General features: G+C 23.5%; 1 protein-coding gene across 4 annotated transcripts in view; it reads right to left on the bottom strand.

The window, feature by feature from the left end:
• Positions 1 to 19,135, bottom strand: part of LOC126901804 (neuroligin-4, Y-linked-like) — a 210,704-nt gene that overhangs the window by 45,703 nt on the left and 145,866 nt on the right. For all 4 annotated transcript variants that reach the window (XM_050678568.1, XM_050678567.1, XM_050678569.1 and 1 more), the window contains exon 3: positions 9,700 to 9,861. In XM_050678568.1, the coding sequence (XP_050534525.1) occupies positions 9,700 to 9,861 (162 nt within the window). The remainder of the gene's footprint in view (positions 1 to 9,699; positions 9,862 to 19,135) is intronic.

Genomic DNA, 19,135 nt, shown 5'->3' with positions numbered 1-19,135 from the left:
CTATCCTCTGTAACTAAGGTACACGATTGCCTGTGTCTCCTTCAGGCAATTAAAACTCATTTAAGGAGATAGGGACGATATTTGGGCAGACGTCGGGTAGCTTCCGATTCTTGGTTTTGACCAAGATCCTCAACTATTAAACTAAGCCCCTAACAATAGAATTAAATTTATAATTGTTGATACATTATATAAATATGTTATATTTGTTTATAAATTATTATTTGGATACTTAATATCAAAAAGTTGTACATTAAAAGTATCATACTGACGAATAGGAATTTTTGAATAATTTCTTACAATGCATGTAACGCCAGTTTTAAATAATTTAATTGTATTTTGATGTATTGCACATCATTTTTAAAAAAATAATCATATATAATTAAAAAATCTCTTTACAACACGGAATTTAGAAAATTATCTAATTATTTGAACAAAATATAGTTGAATTTACATTGATATTAATATAATAAAATATACATTTTATTAGGATAGTGATATGTATCTTTAGAAATTTAAATGTTATTTTACAAAATAAATTTCTCATTTTATTATTTATGTATGTATAATAATGCACGAAATGTTATTTTATCTCCTCTATTTAAATATTATTGCAGGATGCTTTGGGCTATTATAACTTTTAAGAACAACTTATACTGATTTTATAGAAATTTATGCTCTTTCGTTTTTTTACCTCGTAAAAACTGTTGTAAATAAATAATGTGACTAACAACTAACAAACTTGTGTAACTTTTGAATACTCAACTCAATGAAAGTTGTTATTACCTTATAAAGTTTGTATTACTTCTTATACCGTGTTTACACAAATACTAAATAAATTGTATTTATTTCACTGAAAATATTCCAATGTATAAATTTAACCAATCAATTATCTGACATTATATCGTTTGTTGTGTTACAAGATATATAAAATAATTTAACAATTAAAACTTAAAGAGTATTTAATAGTATTTAAATATATTTGTATAGGAATATTTTTTTTACTTATAATTATTATGAAAGATATTGTGAAATTTCTAATGGAACATAATAAAATATTATAAGATTTACTGAAATTTTCCGATAAAAATATTCTTTATTCTCTTCTGTCAACAAATTTATCGCTACTCGTACGACTCTATATTATAAGTTTGTTTTTCCGTTAAAATGCGTGTGTAAAATAGCTCAACTGGTTATTCTTCTAACTATAGTGCATATTTATATTATGTGAACATTTTATGTATAAAGAATAGATTTTTATTTTTGGCGCGAAGGCGGTTTTTCTTGCTTAGAAAGCGTTCTTTCCCTCTGAAGGGGTCCAAGTTAGATGCGTCATAAACCGCTTTTATATGTATATGCGTGATGGCCAAACAAAAGCTACTCGCCCTCTACCAGAAATATAGTCCCACCAACCTTCTCAGGCACCGTGTTAGCCTGTGTGCGATTTTTAATATTTATGAGGGAAGTTTTCGATTTAATAACGCTTTTTCGAGCTGCAGTATAAATATGGCGTGGAAAATATTTTACTTTTGTTCAAAAAATAATAGTAGTTACGCCTATGCAAAAACTATAACATACCCTTGTTTTAATAAAAACTCACCGAAACAAATACTAAACTGATAATGTTTCACGATAGAAAAAATTTAATTATCAGTCGATATAACAACTAATCAAAATTGTTTAAATTATTAAATGTACAGTTATTTGAGTTTAAAGTGTTTAAAAGTTGGCATTGACTGTATTGCAAATGCTCCAAATCCCCCAATTGTAATTTTATAAACGTCACACATTTACTTATTGCTATATAGTCTTTGATTATAAATATTCAAATTTATATTTATATATTTTCTTGTGGTTTACAGATAGTATTTAAATTTAATTGGAATTCTCAATAAAAATATGTGTAAAAAAGTAAACTGAGGAAAAAGTCTTTACGGGGTAACAGTCCAACATTGAAATGAATAATTTAATTTTACATTAATTATTGATTTATGACTGTAATGAATCAATAGTTAGTCAATGGTAGGTAAATATGAAATCATGGACCATTTTTACATGTAAATTTATAGTCATTGCAAAATCGTCGAACTAAAATTCAATACGTAATATAGATTATAAAAGTTTTTCATACTTAATGTTTTATTACACAAGAAAATAACTATTTTAAGTTTATAAAACAATTTTATAAAATTAACATATTTCTTTTATCGGATATAAAATATTTTTAGTGATAAATTTGAAATAATGAGATTTTATTTTCGTAGATAATTTTGATTTTTGATATCTTTGAAATTTAAAGAAATTATTTATATTTGGGATTAAAATCCAACGTATCTCTAAAATAATACATTTTATATTTATTTTGAAATAAATGATATTGTATTAAATAAACAAGCGATTATTTCGTTATTTCAAGTAAAAAATATATTTATTTATTAATTTTTTTTTCTGGTTAAAGAAAAGAGCAAAAATAAAAAATGACGTAATAGATGAAAGGAGTATTTGGGTAATGCACAACTTAATATGATCTAGAATGTTTTCTTCCTTAGCAAACTTTTTACTAAACATGTATTTAGTAGCATAAAATGCGTTTATTGAATTTCAAGAAAACGTTTTATTAAATTTTTATCATACGATTCTAGTATATATGCTGCATTAACATCACATTTAGTTTTTAGTTGAGATTATCATTAATTAATTACAGTTTAATTTTGAGTATAATTGGGTTTTTCAAATATTTTGATTACTTTTAACATAAATTTATTTGATTTCTAGGAATTATTTATTTTCCTACTTATAATTAGGAATTTTTTGTTTAGCAATAAATTTCTCATCTAATCATGAGATTGATCTTCCGATATAAGTAGTAACAAAAAATATCTTATAGTAGAAGTCTCGAGTAAATATATAATAAATAAAATAAATTTATAAAGTATTTTTCAAAATATCTTACGATTTAATAGTTAGATGTGTAATGTTGTTAAAAAAAAATTAAAGTCAAATATTTGACTGGTTTATTATTAATTATATTTTATCCTTTTTATTATTATTATTATTTTGAGGTTTATATTTGCCAAAGAAATATCTATTTGCACAAATATTATTGTTTCCTAATTTTGGTTTTGTATATTAACACTACAGCGTTATAAATAAATAAAAACAGAAATTATTATTCAATTTAACATCGAGTGTTCACGATTCCAAAATTACTACTTATATATGTTATATAAAAAAATGTGAATCGATTATTGTTATGTCCTCAAGACACGAAATCAAACTTCGTGTCACGTATAACAATTGATAAAACGAGGTAATACGTGTAACTTCTTCTGTGAACAATTCACTGAAACAGTTGCATGTCTAGGTTCAATAAATTTTTTTTCTCACACAATATGACAGTTTTATTTTTTATTTTTGTGTTTATAAATTAATTTTGAAGGGGTTTATGTGCATTAATCTTTTCACGGAGCACTTAAACAAATGAAAAATTACAGCATTAATGCGTGATGACACATTCTTGTGATACTTTTTAGGTTAACCTATGTCCAGTGATGTAATTGTATAAAATAATTTGTATAAAAATGTATTATACAAAACAATAAAATAGAATCAGTATTTTATAAAATAAAAGTTATTTATTATAATAAGAAAAAAAATTTTTGAACTAAAGTATCAAAGAGCAAAATCATTTGAATTATTAAAATAAATCATATTGTTTTATATATTATTTTGAATTTTATAAGTTATTAATTGATAAAACATTTAGAAAAGTATTTTGCTAATAATTTTTATTTTACTGTTTAAAAGTATTAAATGCATAAAGAAAATTAATGTGTAATTTTTTTTTATTTTTGTAAAACTACCTTTTGCTTACTTAACCATTTAATAAATCACTAATTGCAGAAAGAGGATAGATTTATCCTCTTTGTTATTTTTATCATTTTTATTATTATTATTTTTTTTTTATTAGGAAGTCGTAAGTATATAGTTTACTGCCAAATGTAGTCAAATTCATGACGACCCAAACATCTAATATAGAGATTAAAAGTTACAGTTCACTACATAAAATATACTCATTCATCTTTCCATGAAAATTAGTAAAAGTATTTTTGTCACCATTAAAGTTAGCGGTTCAAATATGTAATTGACTTAAGTCAATGACGATTCCAATATTTATTAAAGGAAATGTGCCATTATCAAAAAATAATTCATTGAACGCATATTAAGGGATTTTTTTTTGCTCAACAATTCATTTCGGAAACAAATATTGTAGTCAATAGACTGATTCGTGAGCATTCTTACTACGAAGTGGACTGATGAGATTCTTGTAATAATATTTTCTTAGGCTCTAGTCTAATGTTTCTCAAATAATTATTCAAAAAAATAATTCCAAACATTATAAAAACTCAAAAACTAGATTTTCGTAATCAAATTTATTTTATAAATAATATTTTTGACTTATTGTTGTTTCTCGAATGATTAATTTAGTTGTTAGATAATAATAAAAGTTTTAACTTTTTTATTCAATACGTATTATATGTGTATTTTACATAAATAATTCATGTATTATAGCTCCAGAAAATAAAATACGGAATTTTGCCTATGTGATATGACGATATAAAAAATGTCCGTTTAAATATACTCACTAAAAATTTTAATTAAAATAAAACTTGTACATAACCTGCCTTAAACATGACGATGAAGTTCACTGCGACTTGTTCCATTTAATTTTTGACTGCTGTGCTTTAGAAATGAACCGTACTATTATTTTATTTAGCCATTTATCTGGCCATAATAACTTCTCAATTAATTGTTCCACTATTCTCAACTCAACCATCCCTAATGTAATTTCACTAGTTATTTCTTTTATTAATGCAGCTGGTTTTTTAATGTAACTATATTAATTGTAACACCAACAATGTATCTGTTTTTTTTTTTTATTTTTATGTAAATAGTACTGAATAACGAGCTGTATTTTTTTTTAACTTAATTGCTATTTCTTATTACTAATTGTTAAGCTATAATAATACATTTTATCGAAAGCTATAAAAAAAAAAAAAAACTTGCACATTATTGTGTCATGAATTTAACTCGCATATTAATTTACTGGGTAGTATTAAAATATTTAGTAAAACATTTCAATTAAAAATTGAATGGAAAATCAAATAAATTAAATACAATTTATTCGTAAAAAAACCCTTCTCACGCAATAAACAATCGAAAAAGTTATTTTCATTTAATACATTGGAAGTATTTGGGCGCGTGCCTTTTAGAAATATCATCGCATTAGCATGGTAGTATTGGATTTGTTGTTGTGAAACGGATAAGACAAAAAATGTATTAGAGGAAGGTGTTGTGAAAGTTGTACGAGCAGCCTCATCGAACCGAAGATAGATTGCAAACTGAATGTGTACAAGTGCTATGTGGTAAAGTGAAAAACCGTTGCTTGTATTTTTTCAAATACTACAAATGTAAAACCTATAATTTATGTGAATCAGTATCCTTGTCGTCACCATATAAACGATGTACGTGTATAAGATTTTGAATCGACAATGGGCACATTAATAGCAAATATAGGTTAAAACAAAGTACGTTTGTATTTTTGTTTCGTAAAAAAACATTTTAAAATACGTACAAAGCGATGTTGTTATTGATACGTTTCAATTTTTTTATACTACAAATATTGGAATAATCTTTTTACAGTAGTTGTCCTCTATTTAGTTTTAAGAATTGTATATTTGGAAAAATCTATTATATATTCGCCTAAACAAGACATTTTTTTTCAATAAATTAAATAATTTATAAATTTTTATTTTATCTAATTTACTAAAGATTTAAATATTTTATTAATATAAAAAATGTATTTATTCAACATTTTGTTATATGAAACTCATTTTTTCTCTATTTATACTAAATGGTTCCACAATCAAATTTTGACAAAACCTAATGTAAAGAATCCTGCTTACTTTGACTTCAGCCTAATTGAATAATATTATACAAATTAAAACAATAACACGAATAGTTCATAACAAAAATAGTTTTGAGGTTAAAGTAGAAAAATAACTGAATTTAATTTTCATCAGACGAGCCAATATTCGTTTTATAAAATATTCATCTTACAAACAGTAGGTAATTAACTATTCTTAAGACCATAAAATAATTTCATGATATGTATATACAGTGTGATATATTAAAAATACTACTCTCCATTTGTGTTGTCAAATAATGTTTCTTTAATATAAATTGATAGATTTTAATTGAATTTATTTTTATGAACAATAGTAAATATAAAGTTTATTGTAAAAAAAAATGGTCTAAAAATTATTTTGACTAGTTAAAAGTAGTTTTAATTTTTAAATAAATAAATTATTTTTGAAATATTAACTTCAATCATTTAGAAATTATGAGAAGCAGAGAAGTGTTGAGTAACGTTTTATTTTTATCATAACGTACAGATAAGAATTCCTTAAAGTTGCGCACCTCTCTCGACTATAATAAAAATTAATATTACAAAACTAGTAATCGACCAATCAAATTTTGCTTAGACTATTTTCAATTTTATTGTTTTGTACAATTTTATCAAAAAATCATTAATTAACGAAAAAATGGGGGGTAACATACTGTAGTGTTACCATCTCATGCACACAATTATGTGAACACACAATATGCGAATACTATCAATCGTCTGAAACCAACCGGTACGTTTCCACAACATAAGTACTGATTAGTATTATCAATNGTAACATACTGTAGTGTTACCATCTCATGCACACAATTAGGTAAACACACAATATGCGAATACTATCAATCGTCTGAAACCAACCGGTACGTTTCCACAACATAAGTACTGATTAGTATTATCAATGACCAGTAGAGCAAAAGCTATGGCGACAGATTATATGTGCATGAACAATTGGTCTCTTCATGCGATATCGAATCGTGTAAGAATACGTTATACAAATTCGTTTTTATGTATCCAAATTTAGTTACATCAGGAATATTTGGTTGTGTAAATAACACAAGTAAGAAGACATGTGAATATAAAAGAATATATGTGAATGGTAGTCATGCATTTACAGATTGCAAATAAATGAAAATAAGGCATTATCAAGAAGGTAATAAATATCAATAAGATAAGGACAAAAATTAATAGCTTAGTACAAAAACACAATACAAATTGTCCCCAACAAATTTTAGTCATATAAAATGTTCAGTAAGTAAGAAAAGTAGTTCTCATTTTTTATAACAATTGACCTGTTTCCTTATTTTATTAACACTGAGTGAGGTAATTATGATTATATGTGACTGTTGTTGAAAAATATCACAATCTATGTGAATAAATTATTAGAAGTTATTTATTGTAAGAAAATTTTTTTTTGCGATAAACCATAACATGTGATTGGAATTTATAGGCGGTACAAATTTATGTATAAATATATATTATTAATATTAAAAGTAAACTATCATGTAAGATAGATCATATTTACATGATAATTAATAATGTACCTTTTCAATACTTAATAAACCACATTGTGTAAATTATAAAATTTTTTGTCATAATTAATATCGTTAATTTTAAAAACTGTTTTGATTTTGATGTAAAAATTATAATTTATATGTTAAAATGTAATATATAAAAGAATATTTATTAGATAATTGAAATCTAGGCCGGAATACATGTTTTGTAGCAATTTGTCTGATTTCACTTTTTTTATAGCATTTTATACTAATGATATTCTCTATATTTTTTAAAAATTTTAAAATGATCTTATTACTCATAATTATGAATGATAAAATTATTCTAGGAACGAATTGATATATTTTGTTTGAGCTATTTTAAAAGGACCTAAAATCGTGTAGATTCGTTGTCGGAATATATAATAGTATAGCAATATTTTTCATTTTAGGAATAAACCCCCCAATCCAATACTTTAACCCTAGTAGATCCCATTTCTAAGTTTCAAGCCTATTAATAAAAATTTGTTTTAAGTGATTATGTGTTTGAAATAGCTTAACAAAATTTATAAATGCACTCAACTTTTTAGTTTCAAACAATCAATTTTAATAGTTTTTGTCCATAGATAAAACCATCAATTATTCTGTCTTTCTTTTATTAAGTATTAGACGATAAAGAAAGTATGGATACATTTATAGTAAACAAACTTTCAATCTTCAACAAGCATATGATTGATTTTTTTTTAGGGTTATAAACTATGCATCAATTGTAATGTATTTGAATGTGTTTGTAAATAAATTACAATTTATATATTTATAACATTTTATCAAGAAATATTCTTTTGATAGATGAAGTGAATTAAAAAAAATAAAGTAATTATTTAGAATTAAAACATAGGGAAATATAAAATAAACTTAGTTAAATGATTTTTTATTTGTAAATTGCATTAAATTATATTTTTTTATGTTTAACTTCTTCCAAGCTAAGAAAATTAATTATTTTATGGGAGAGGAAGGGGAAATCTGTATACTGAGGCATTAAGCGTTTCCGTACAAGCTATACGGGATCACTTAAATAAAAATCAATAGATAAATACATCATCAAATGTAATATCTAGATATTTTTTAGTTAAAATAAAAATTATTTGGTAATTATTTTTAAAATAAATATGCAAATTAAATATTGGTACAACTGTGTTAAATATAATTTTATTGATAGAAATTTTTTTTCTAAGAAATAATAACTTTCTTTTTATGGAGTAGTAGTTAATTTCTTTTGTAATTATTTACTTCGAATGATATTCTGTTTGTGTTAGTAAAATAAACGTTTGTGTTATTACTTGTTATAAGGAAGTATTACCAAAAAGGCAGGTGAATCCAACACAATGTCATCTTAAGACATTAATACCGAAAAAAAACGGTAAAACTAGTTATGTTATAAAATATTGATTTTTATTTTTTTGTTCAATGTTTCAATTGTAAATCGTTTCTTTGTATGCCATTGACAAAAGCTGACAATATATTTGATAACCTTTCATTTATTTTTAGAAAATTATACTCTCTATGATGTATTTTCTGGTCACATTTCAGTAACTAGTTTTTCTGCAAAATGTAATGATTGATCATTGATGAGCATGGATTTGACACAATAAAAAACGCACTCAGCATTGTGGTATTATAAATTATTAATATTATATGTGTTTCCATGATTACTTAAATTTGTTAAATGTATAAGAAATTTTCTTCAAAATAATACTTTTAGAAAATACTTTTAAAAAGATACAAAATTATATAGTCGTTTTAGATTATTTGTAAAGTAAAAACGCATCAACTACTTAATAACTGTTTTGATAATTTGTAACCACATAATATTATGAATAAAATATTATTTTAAAATATATTTGTTCAGATGGGTTGAGATCAAAATGATAAGTATAACTCTATATTGTTATAATGAAATTTAATATTGGTATATTACTTGATAATTAATTTATCATTTAATTTATGAAATATGTAATAGTATTAATTACCCAAAATACTCACAGTTTTAGTTAGGTACTTTATATGTTATTACAAGTATATGTATTAAATTAAAGGATTATAATTAATAACTAGTTTAAATATAATAATATTTAGTAAATATTAGCGAGAATGACTGTATTTAGTTAATGGATATCCCTTTTATACAGGTATATATACCTGTATATATATATATATATCACTAAATGTTAACAAACGATTACTTACCTAATACTCCCAGTCTGTAATTAATTGTAATCACGACCAAACCACCATAGCTCGCCAACACGGTACCGTCATACGGGTTCCCTGAATTCCATTCATACGACTCTCCGTGTATGAATACCACCACGGGTTTCAAAGTGATTTTCTCAGAGCCATCGTAATTCACTAAAAAAAAATTATTTATGGTTATATAAATAAAATTAATGAAAATTACACTATATATTTTGTAATGGTACAGTAAGATAAGTATTGTAAATATATAACGTGCGAAAACATAACGGATGAAATATTTTATGTTTATTTTGTTGCATCATATGTTGACAAGAAGTAATATGGAAAATTGGTTATGTATTTATATAAAAAAAAATGCATTTTCTTCTTCTTCTCTTCAATATACATTTTCATAAAAGAAAATTGTGAACAAATGCCAACGAATGTCAAACATAGTCGAGCTTTTGGATCAGTGAAAGTGTCATCAACGAAAACGACGATGATAAGGTCAGAGATTAAACTACCACTACTCGTACACAACACATTGGGATTAATATGTTTATTTTTTTATATGAGTACTAATATACATTTTATTATTGTTTAATACAGAAAAATATAATTTCCATATTATGTTAACAGATTGTAATCAAACCTATTTTTTCATATATATTTGTAAAATGAAATAAATACTATTTTATTGTAAAATAAAGAAAATAACATTTCAATTTTTTACTAGAGAACATTAATGGAAATTGAAAATTAATTCACCAACTATTAATAACTGCAAATGTTTCACGACATGAATGTAATGAAATTGCCTAAATCTAGTGCCGTCTTATGAAGTATACAGTTTTATTGATTAAACCGTTTTGGTATGGAAATACAGATCTAAAAATTTGTAATTTTAATTGTAACCTTGATAAGAATTATAATTGCTAATATACTATATATTAGTAATAATACAATAACTAAACTAACACTCACTAATTTGTATTTTTGATTAATTTTAGTAGAGAAAAAAGAAAAAAGGTAATCGTATAATATTAACATCTTTATAGTAATTTTTGATAAATTAAATTTTTATTTGTATATCAATTTTTAGAATAAGTAAAATATTGAACAAAAAGTTTTGCTTTATCAAAGTTCAAGATTCATTACCATAAAATTTATAAAAATAAATAATGTATGATATGTAGTGAACACGGAACTTTTTAAATATAATTGACATATTACAATTTAAAACAATTCGATACGCTCATAGTTAATTTTGGTAGTTTGAATATAATTTTACTATTGATGAAATATCTCAATATAAACTTAGATTTTTGAATAAATCACAAGAGACAATGGGAAGGTCTAGAACCTTTTGTCAATATTGTCATTGGCCCATGTAATCAATTTACTGAGCAATATATTTTTTAACTGCTCTCGCAGACAGGCTTTAAATTCAGTTACCGGAAACAACAATAATGATGACAAATAATGCATGTGGTCGCAATTTCGCTATCATGTCGTTCAGTCACGTTTCATTAACGTGGTTGTGGTCACGGATTTTAGCTAACACAATAAACGTGCCAAATCATTATTCTTTTCTTCAAATCCAAAGTTAAAAAAACACTTTAGATAAATGATTCTAAATTTGTTTTTTATTATCTTAAAAATTTACAATGCTTATATGCCCCTAATAATTTTGACAATTAATTTTACTTAGTACGTATAAACAAAATGTTTCGAAATGATTCTTCAGTCATGGAACTTTTAAAAGTATTCATTTATAGATTATTATTTTGCATTAAATAACCATTAAAGATTTTACTAACGTTAACTCATACATTTAATGCATCTGTGTTAAATAAATATTATAAATCACTGTTCAATTATATTATTACGATAAGTCTTTTATTTTTATCATTGCCACAAATATTTACAAAATAATCATTATACACAAAATATATTATGATCATGGAAAATAATGCGCATAAATTTATTTGAAATTTCCGCGTAAAATATTGTATTTTTTTAAAACTAAAATTATCAATAAAATATTGAACACTACCGCAAAGATATAATCTTTAAATTGTCAACTCAACATGTTCGATACTTGGATTTTTCATGACTTGATATACGTTTCTCTTTTTGAAAATAATAACAGCTTCATATAGTTCAAATAGTAGATCAATCATAATTTGATTTCAGCTGTCAAAAACAAAAAGTTATATGTATCCGTTGGGATCGAAAAAAACATGAAATAAGAGAGGATAAAAATAATTTCTTTTTCTCTGATTAACTTATCAAACAATAATGGTATATTCTAAAAATAATTAAAAAAATGAAATGCAAGAATTTACCAACAGTATAAAAATTATAATTTATGATAAACAGTTTTTTGCATTCAAGTTAATAGTTTTTATGTGTACTCACATTAAATCATTACTAATTAGCTTCACAGGCTTTTCTGGATGGCATCACACTTAAATTACTGACATTTACATGAATAGTATCTTATTTTTTTAATATTTTATAATTAATTTACATATTTTCAATTTTAAATAATATTAGCCACAAATGATAAATTCTTATTATTTAATTTAGATAATCTGTCTAATCAATTTATGAAAAATTATATTACAATATGCTCAAAAAAGAAAAAATTAGTGTTGTATTCATGATATTTTTGAACATTAAAAATTCAAATGTAATTTACAATATTTAATTTTAAATACTATGCGACTACTTACTGCTTGAAGTTATTGTTTTAAAAATCGCAGATGCCTTTAATTTATATATATATAGTGTTACTACTAATATTATCAATTATTTTAAAGAATAGATGTATTTTACTAATATAATAATAATTTCAAAACTAAAATATATAAATTTTTATCTTTCTTTAAAAGTAATAGTTATGTATTTTATGTAAAAATAATAATTTATTAACTGTAATTTATACAAAAATTTGAAATAGATATTATATTTTATACATATTTCAATAATTTTGTATACTCAAATTGCATATAATTTCAAATTTTTTAGATGCGCATAATTTCGAACTATTCATGACTGGCGTCAAATATCAGTATATTGTTTTCAGAACTGTTATTATAAAAACTACTTTATACAATTATTTTATTAAATTCTTTATAGAAATGTTTAATATACAACACTACATTCAGAATATTAAAAATTATTAGTTTAAAACGTAATAAAAATTTACTATCAAGTTAAGTTTAACTATTATTGATTGATATAAGTACATACGATAATAGGAACTTTAGCAGGTGTTAGTTTTATATAATGTTCATTATGTATGAATATAAAAACACAAGTTAACTTAATTTTTATTAGTGAATCAATAATGAAGTAGTTTATATATAATTTTTTTTTATTGTTATTAAGTAAAATTCTTTGAAGGATAAAGGTTAAGGAATATTGATAAAATATTTAAAAAAAAAATCTATTTTTTGGTAAATAAAATTTTAACGAGGAAATTTTACGTCAAACATTGATTATTTGCTAATCTTGATTGTTTTAACTGAAGAAATACTTTTTAACCGTTTAAGAATTATACTTTGAATGTTAAATTATTGTATGTTATATGTTGAAATGTAATGATTATCAAAAGTACTACTTTAGATACACTTAATTGTAGTTTCAAGTAGACAGTACCAACGTACATAAATTGGTATTTATATATGTTTGATCCATGTCTCACAGGGAGTTTAAATTTCACATTTTAACTTAACAGTAGTATTTCAAACAACATAAAAGTGAAGTGCGATAACTATTGAATTTCGTTTTGGCTTTCCTCCAATACGGAAACCATTGAAGTGTATCGAATTGCATCTGTGTATATACCTTATCATTTAAAAATAAACTTTTTTCCAGATTTTTATCAACGCTTTTTAAAATTAAAACTGGCATATAATAATTTCTGTCGATAATATGATTTCAAGTGTTACTTCAATATTATTTTAAGTCAAAAAGAATTTCTCATGATATTACTTTTTTATTTATACATTATTCTTAGAATAATTAATTAAATTTTGATAGCATCATAAAATGAGAGAAATTTTTAACTTGTGTGTTCCAAACACAACATAGGCACGTTAGCAAAATTTTGAATATTGAAATTAGTGTGTTATAGCTCTGTATAAACATAAATTTAATTGTAACACTAAAACTCAATAATAGTTTGAGAATAACTTGACCTACTATGATATTAATTCAAGAGGTTATAGAATTAAGGGAAATATGATGAGTTCATTTGTGGAAAAGATAAATACATTATACATAATAATACTATTCTCCGTTATTTAACTAGCAAATGTTTATAGAATATCAGTTCTAAATTCATCAAAATATTTATTAGACTGAAAAATGTTATTGTAAGAATTTGTGATTTAAAGAAACTACTTTAGCTGAATAAAATAAATAAATAAAACTTACAGTAACAGAAAAATAAACATTAACTTGATTAAATCTTTTTAATTTATTTCAAACCAATTCCAGTCAGATCGTTAACAAAAAACATTTAAAATATATTTATTTTAATTTTAAAAAAACTGTATTGTGTTAATTTCTATAGTTGAGTGAGCAAATTTATAATTCATAATTTAAACAGTATAACGAAAAAAATATATACAAAATGGTATCCCTATTTTTAAATAATTACAACTAGAATGCTAGTTTTGGTTACAGTTTGACACAAATACAAAAATTAATAAATAATAAAACGTATAATTTAGTTAATCATTATATGCAGCTTAAAAAATTGTATAAAAATAAATGAAGAAAGTAATTGGTAGCAAGTCATCTGATACAGGTCACAACAAAGAACATAAAATAAGAATAACTATATTGATTCTTTCTGTTGCGAAATTTAAAATCATGTAATAGAAATATAATAATGATTTATACGTTTAAAATAATGGAATTTACTTGACTTTTTCCCTATATGTTGCTTGATATAATCAACAATATCGTTACATATAAAACGACATTCACTATCAATTAACCAACGTTATCTTATGAAAGGCTTAAATCCCTTGAATCCCATTGTTGAATTTCTATAGTAAATCCCTAGAATAATACAAGCGACTAGTATTACTTTTCTTGATCATGTAAGTCGATCAAAGTGCCATGTAATGCGTTCTATGAACATAAAGTGGATTACTGTTATAAAGACAAAAATTAAATTATTATAGCCTTCAATGAAGGCTAATAAGACATTTTATAGTATTCAATAAACATGTAAAATATTAAATAAAACAATTAAAATGTTAACTGAACTATGTAATTACATGTTTGAAGTAAAATTTATAATTTCAAATTATATATATTATTTAAATTATACTATTAAATTTATTTTTTGTCTGTTTTCTATACCGTTCAAAATGAATTACTGTTTCTTTGGTGTTGTAGGCTTTTAATCCACAGTACTCGAGAACGGGTATTTAATGCATCGTCGGAGAAAGAATGATGATTGCAATAAATGAGCTGAATTCTAGCCTTGCTAACTGGGTCCTGTGGCCTAATAAGTAGCATATGTCAAACAGCTATCGCCCTATTAACAAGACTACATTGTCTTTTATCAATGTACGAAAGCTACTTTATTGTAAAATCATAATTTTTCTTCTTTACTCAAAAAAATATTGGAGTTATTTATATCTAATTTATAATAATTCAAACAAATGTTTTTTTTTTTTAATATAAAGTTTTCCAGATTTGTGAATGATTTTAGTATGATAAATAAATGTATTTATTTATTACTTTGTTTTCATGATATAAAAAAAGAATTTGGATATTAAAATTTTTCTTTTTTTCAAAAGATTCAATTCAATTACACCAGTCACATTATTATTATTATTATTATTATTATTATAAAAAAGTTGTAGTATTCCACTTAAATTATACACATTCCTATAAGCATGTAAATACACGACATATCTACACGACACGTACACACATCTTTAAGTTGAAACTAGTGATGTAAAATTACCGTAATACTCTTGATAATGCAATAGAGAATATTCTTTTTAACTAGTGTTTATTATAAATTACATTTTTGTAAAATTAATTGGTCAATTCATTAATATTAATGTACTCACTTGATTAATATTAATTGATTTTGATTTGATTAAACGAAGATAGAGATATAGTCTATTTCGAGTAAAAGTTATCCAATTTTATGTTGTTGAATTAATAGGAGCTTTAAATTTATATTTATAATTAAACAAATTTATATTTGACGGTCAAATTAAGCCCAATATACGGTCATTATATATAATTTTTTTTTGGGGGGGGGAATTATTTGATTGTATCTAAACTAAAGAATTTTTTATGAGGATTATTATTTTTTGTTTTTGAGCAAAAAATGAAACATTGAGAATACATAGAAACACAAAAAACATTAAGAAGTAATAAAAATGCAAAAAATTGAGAAATAAAAAGAATATTCCCGTTACCAAAAATACTATTTCGTTACATCACTAGTTGAAATCCACCGGTTCTTTACATGATATCAGCACCAAGTCAGTATTATCAATGGTTGGAAATGTACCCCATAGATATGTAATATCAATATTTTGTATTGCATATAGAATAATAACTTTTTGTTTAAATGCATACGCGNGGTATTATCAATGATTGGAAATGTACCCCATAGATATGTAATATCAATATTTTGTATTGCATATAGAATAATAACTTTTTGTTTAAATGCATACGCGATATTTTTTGTCAAGGTGTACCAATGATCATGTTAATTAAAACACACACCAGTAAACAACGAAGGGGAGTTATGTACGTCAAACGCGCATACATAAAAACCAACAAAAAAAAGCATCATCGAGAGAATATATTCATCGACGCACTAAAGTCAGAAATTAAAAGCACAATATTAAAATATACACAATCACACATTACTACAATTGTTCCAAACGCAAAACTTAAAATAGTATAAAAATATATTGATAAAGTAAAACTCTGTATAAATGAAGTTATTCTGAGATATTGATTTATACATTGTGTCAACGATGTTTTGACATACTTCATATATAGCGTATGTTATGTATAATTATAAGTTCTAATTAGAGCATATAAATGTTCAAAAATGAGATGCGTAAAGAGTTTAATATTATAATGTATTAAATTTGTTATTTTTTGTTTCGTTTTTAATTTAATAAACCATATATTATTTTAGTGAATACATCATCAAACATAATTTCAAAATATCATAAAACATATTACACCTTTAACTAAGAACATTTTAATACATCTAGTTAAAATTCCTACCTACCTACTAGAAATTTGAAAAAGAAAAATGTTAATAACTATGAAATCTTCAATTTATGACAAATTATCGATTTAATTTAAACTGTTTGTTACTTATTTTATACTTTTTAGGTTTTTTTTTTAATTTTTAAATAAATTAAAAAAAATAAAACAAAGTATTCAAATTATGATAAAATTAGCTCAGTGTTCTATTAATACGTACAAATTTATCGTGACAGAGATTAATTTTGCAAAACTTGTTACTTATTTACACTAAAAGTTCAGAGGCGTTAGACATAAATAATCATTAGTACAAAAACTTTTTTTATACACTTAAAAAACATGGTTTTTGTTTGTTCTCTGATTAGTAAAAAAAAAATATGCAGATTGTAAAATTTAATACCAACTTTATTAAACAAGAGAAGAATATTAAATAAAACATTACCAAAAGCAATGAATAAAAATTAAAAAATACTTCAAGTAAAAAATTATACATCATATATTATTTAAGGACAATAAATTTAAGCACTGGTTCTTTAAAATTAAATTAAACCGCTAGTTGGAAACTAATTTCTAATACTTTTTAACCATGTTAAAGCATGTATTACTTAAATGTTTTAATTATTCATAATAACACAAGTAAATTTAATAAATAAACACTTAGTTATTTTTCGGTTATGAGAAAAGTTGTACAATTATACTATTATATATAGGTGCTAATAGTTGGTGCAGGTTTCTAGTTTTAATAAAAATAATAATATGTAAAATTTATTTTATTAGAATGAATCCAAATTTTGTTAATTAATATTATAAGTAAAAAATACAATAAGAACAATAAAAACAAAGGTAAACTGTTTCTAATTATTTAAAACTATTAGGTTCAAAATATAAATTCTTGTCCATCTAATTTGTTCGAAAATATACTATAATCTTACTATTGAAAAGATCTTTGAGATTCCTAAAATTGATGAAAGAAAGATTAGCCCTGTTATATGAATAAGATCAAAAATACTATTATACCTTAACTAGTAATACAATATATAATATATTATTTGATGCCTATCTCCTAAATAAATTAAATTAAGATATATAAATTCAAGATTGTAAGAAATATATTAGATTAAAAATTTAATAAAATGGCAAATTATATTAGTTACCACCAGTAATTATAATGTTTTTTTATATGAGGTGAAATTAAGTCATCTCACTTCTGTGAAATTATCTCAAATACTTTTATAAAAATACAGTTTTATGTTGAAACTATAAGCGATTTCTTTTAACTAGTTTTTCCATAAAATTATTATTAATTTATAAGTTTTGATATAACTGTACAAAATTACATTTTCATGAATTTATTAAAATTTAATAAAAAATTTGGTACTGTAAAAGAGGTTTCTTTATTAGGTTTTTGATTTCATCATTCAGTAATAATTTAATTTAAATTTAATTATGAACATTTTATTACTACAGAGAAGTTTGATGATGCGAATAATAATGAAGAACATTTGTTGTTTGTTGTTTGTTGTTGTAGTATTTTACATATCAGAATTAAGATAAAGGTTCAATTAGAATGAGACGTTAAAGAGCTTCTCTGTAATCAACATTTAGAACTTTATAATTAAATATATGGTAAAATGTGATTTTTAAATTTAACTATTCAAATATAAGATTTAATCACATTTCACGTTTTATTATTTCACAGTTACAAAATGAATTCAATATTTTTTCTGAAAAATAATAAAATATTGATGGCATGTTTTAATTATATATAGTCGACGGGTGTAGTTTTCTTGAAAATATCAAAATATATAAATGCGTTAAGATTTTGAGAATATATATTATTTTAACTTAAAAAAAATTCGACAATTATTTCATTGATCTTTGGTTTTCCATATAAATATAAACGTTTTGTCATACTCATTTAGCGCACTTGCATTGTACCATTTGAAAACTGTCCATTAAATAAATATGTAGAACGATAAACCAGATAAACAAACTCGATTTATTTTTCTAATAACTTCTTGGTTTATGTTCTAGTGACAAATATAACGTCCACAATGATCAATTTAAAGTTATGAGTTTGAAAATTACATGTTTTAAATTATTACAATTTGATAGAACTTGGGAAGGAAGGTGGTTCTTATTTTTCAACCGAACAAATTCATTGATGACACAA

The sequence above is a fragment of the Daktulosphaira vitifoliae genome, unplaced genomic scaffold (assembly GCF_025091365.1).
Source record: "Daktulosphaira vitifoliae isolate Bord-2020 unplaced genomic scaffold, ASM2509136v1 Scaffold_3, whole genome shotgun sequence".
Lineage (NCBI taxonomy): Eukaryota > Metazoa > Arthropoda > Insecta > Hemiptera > Phylloxeridae > Daktulosphaira > Daktulosphaira vitifoliae.
This window is presented reverse-complemented; position numbering and strand designations above follow the sequence as displayed.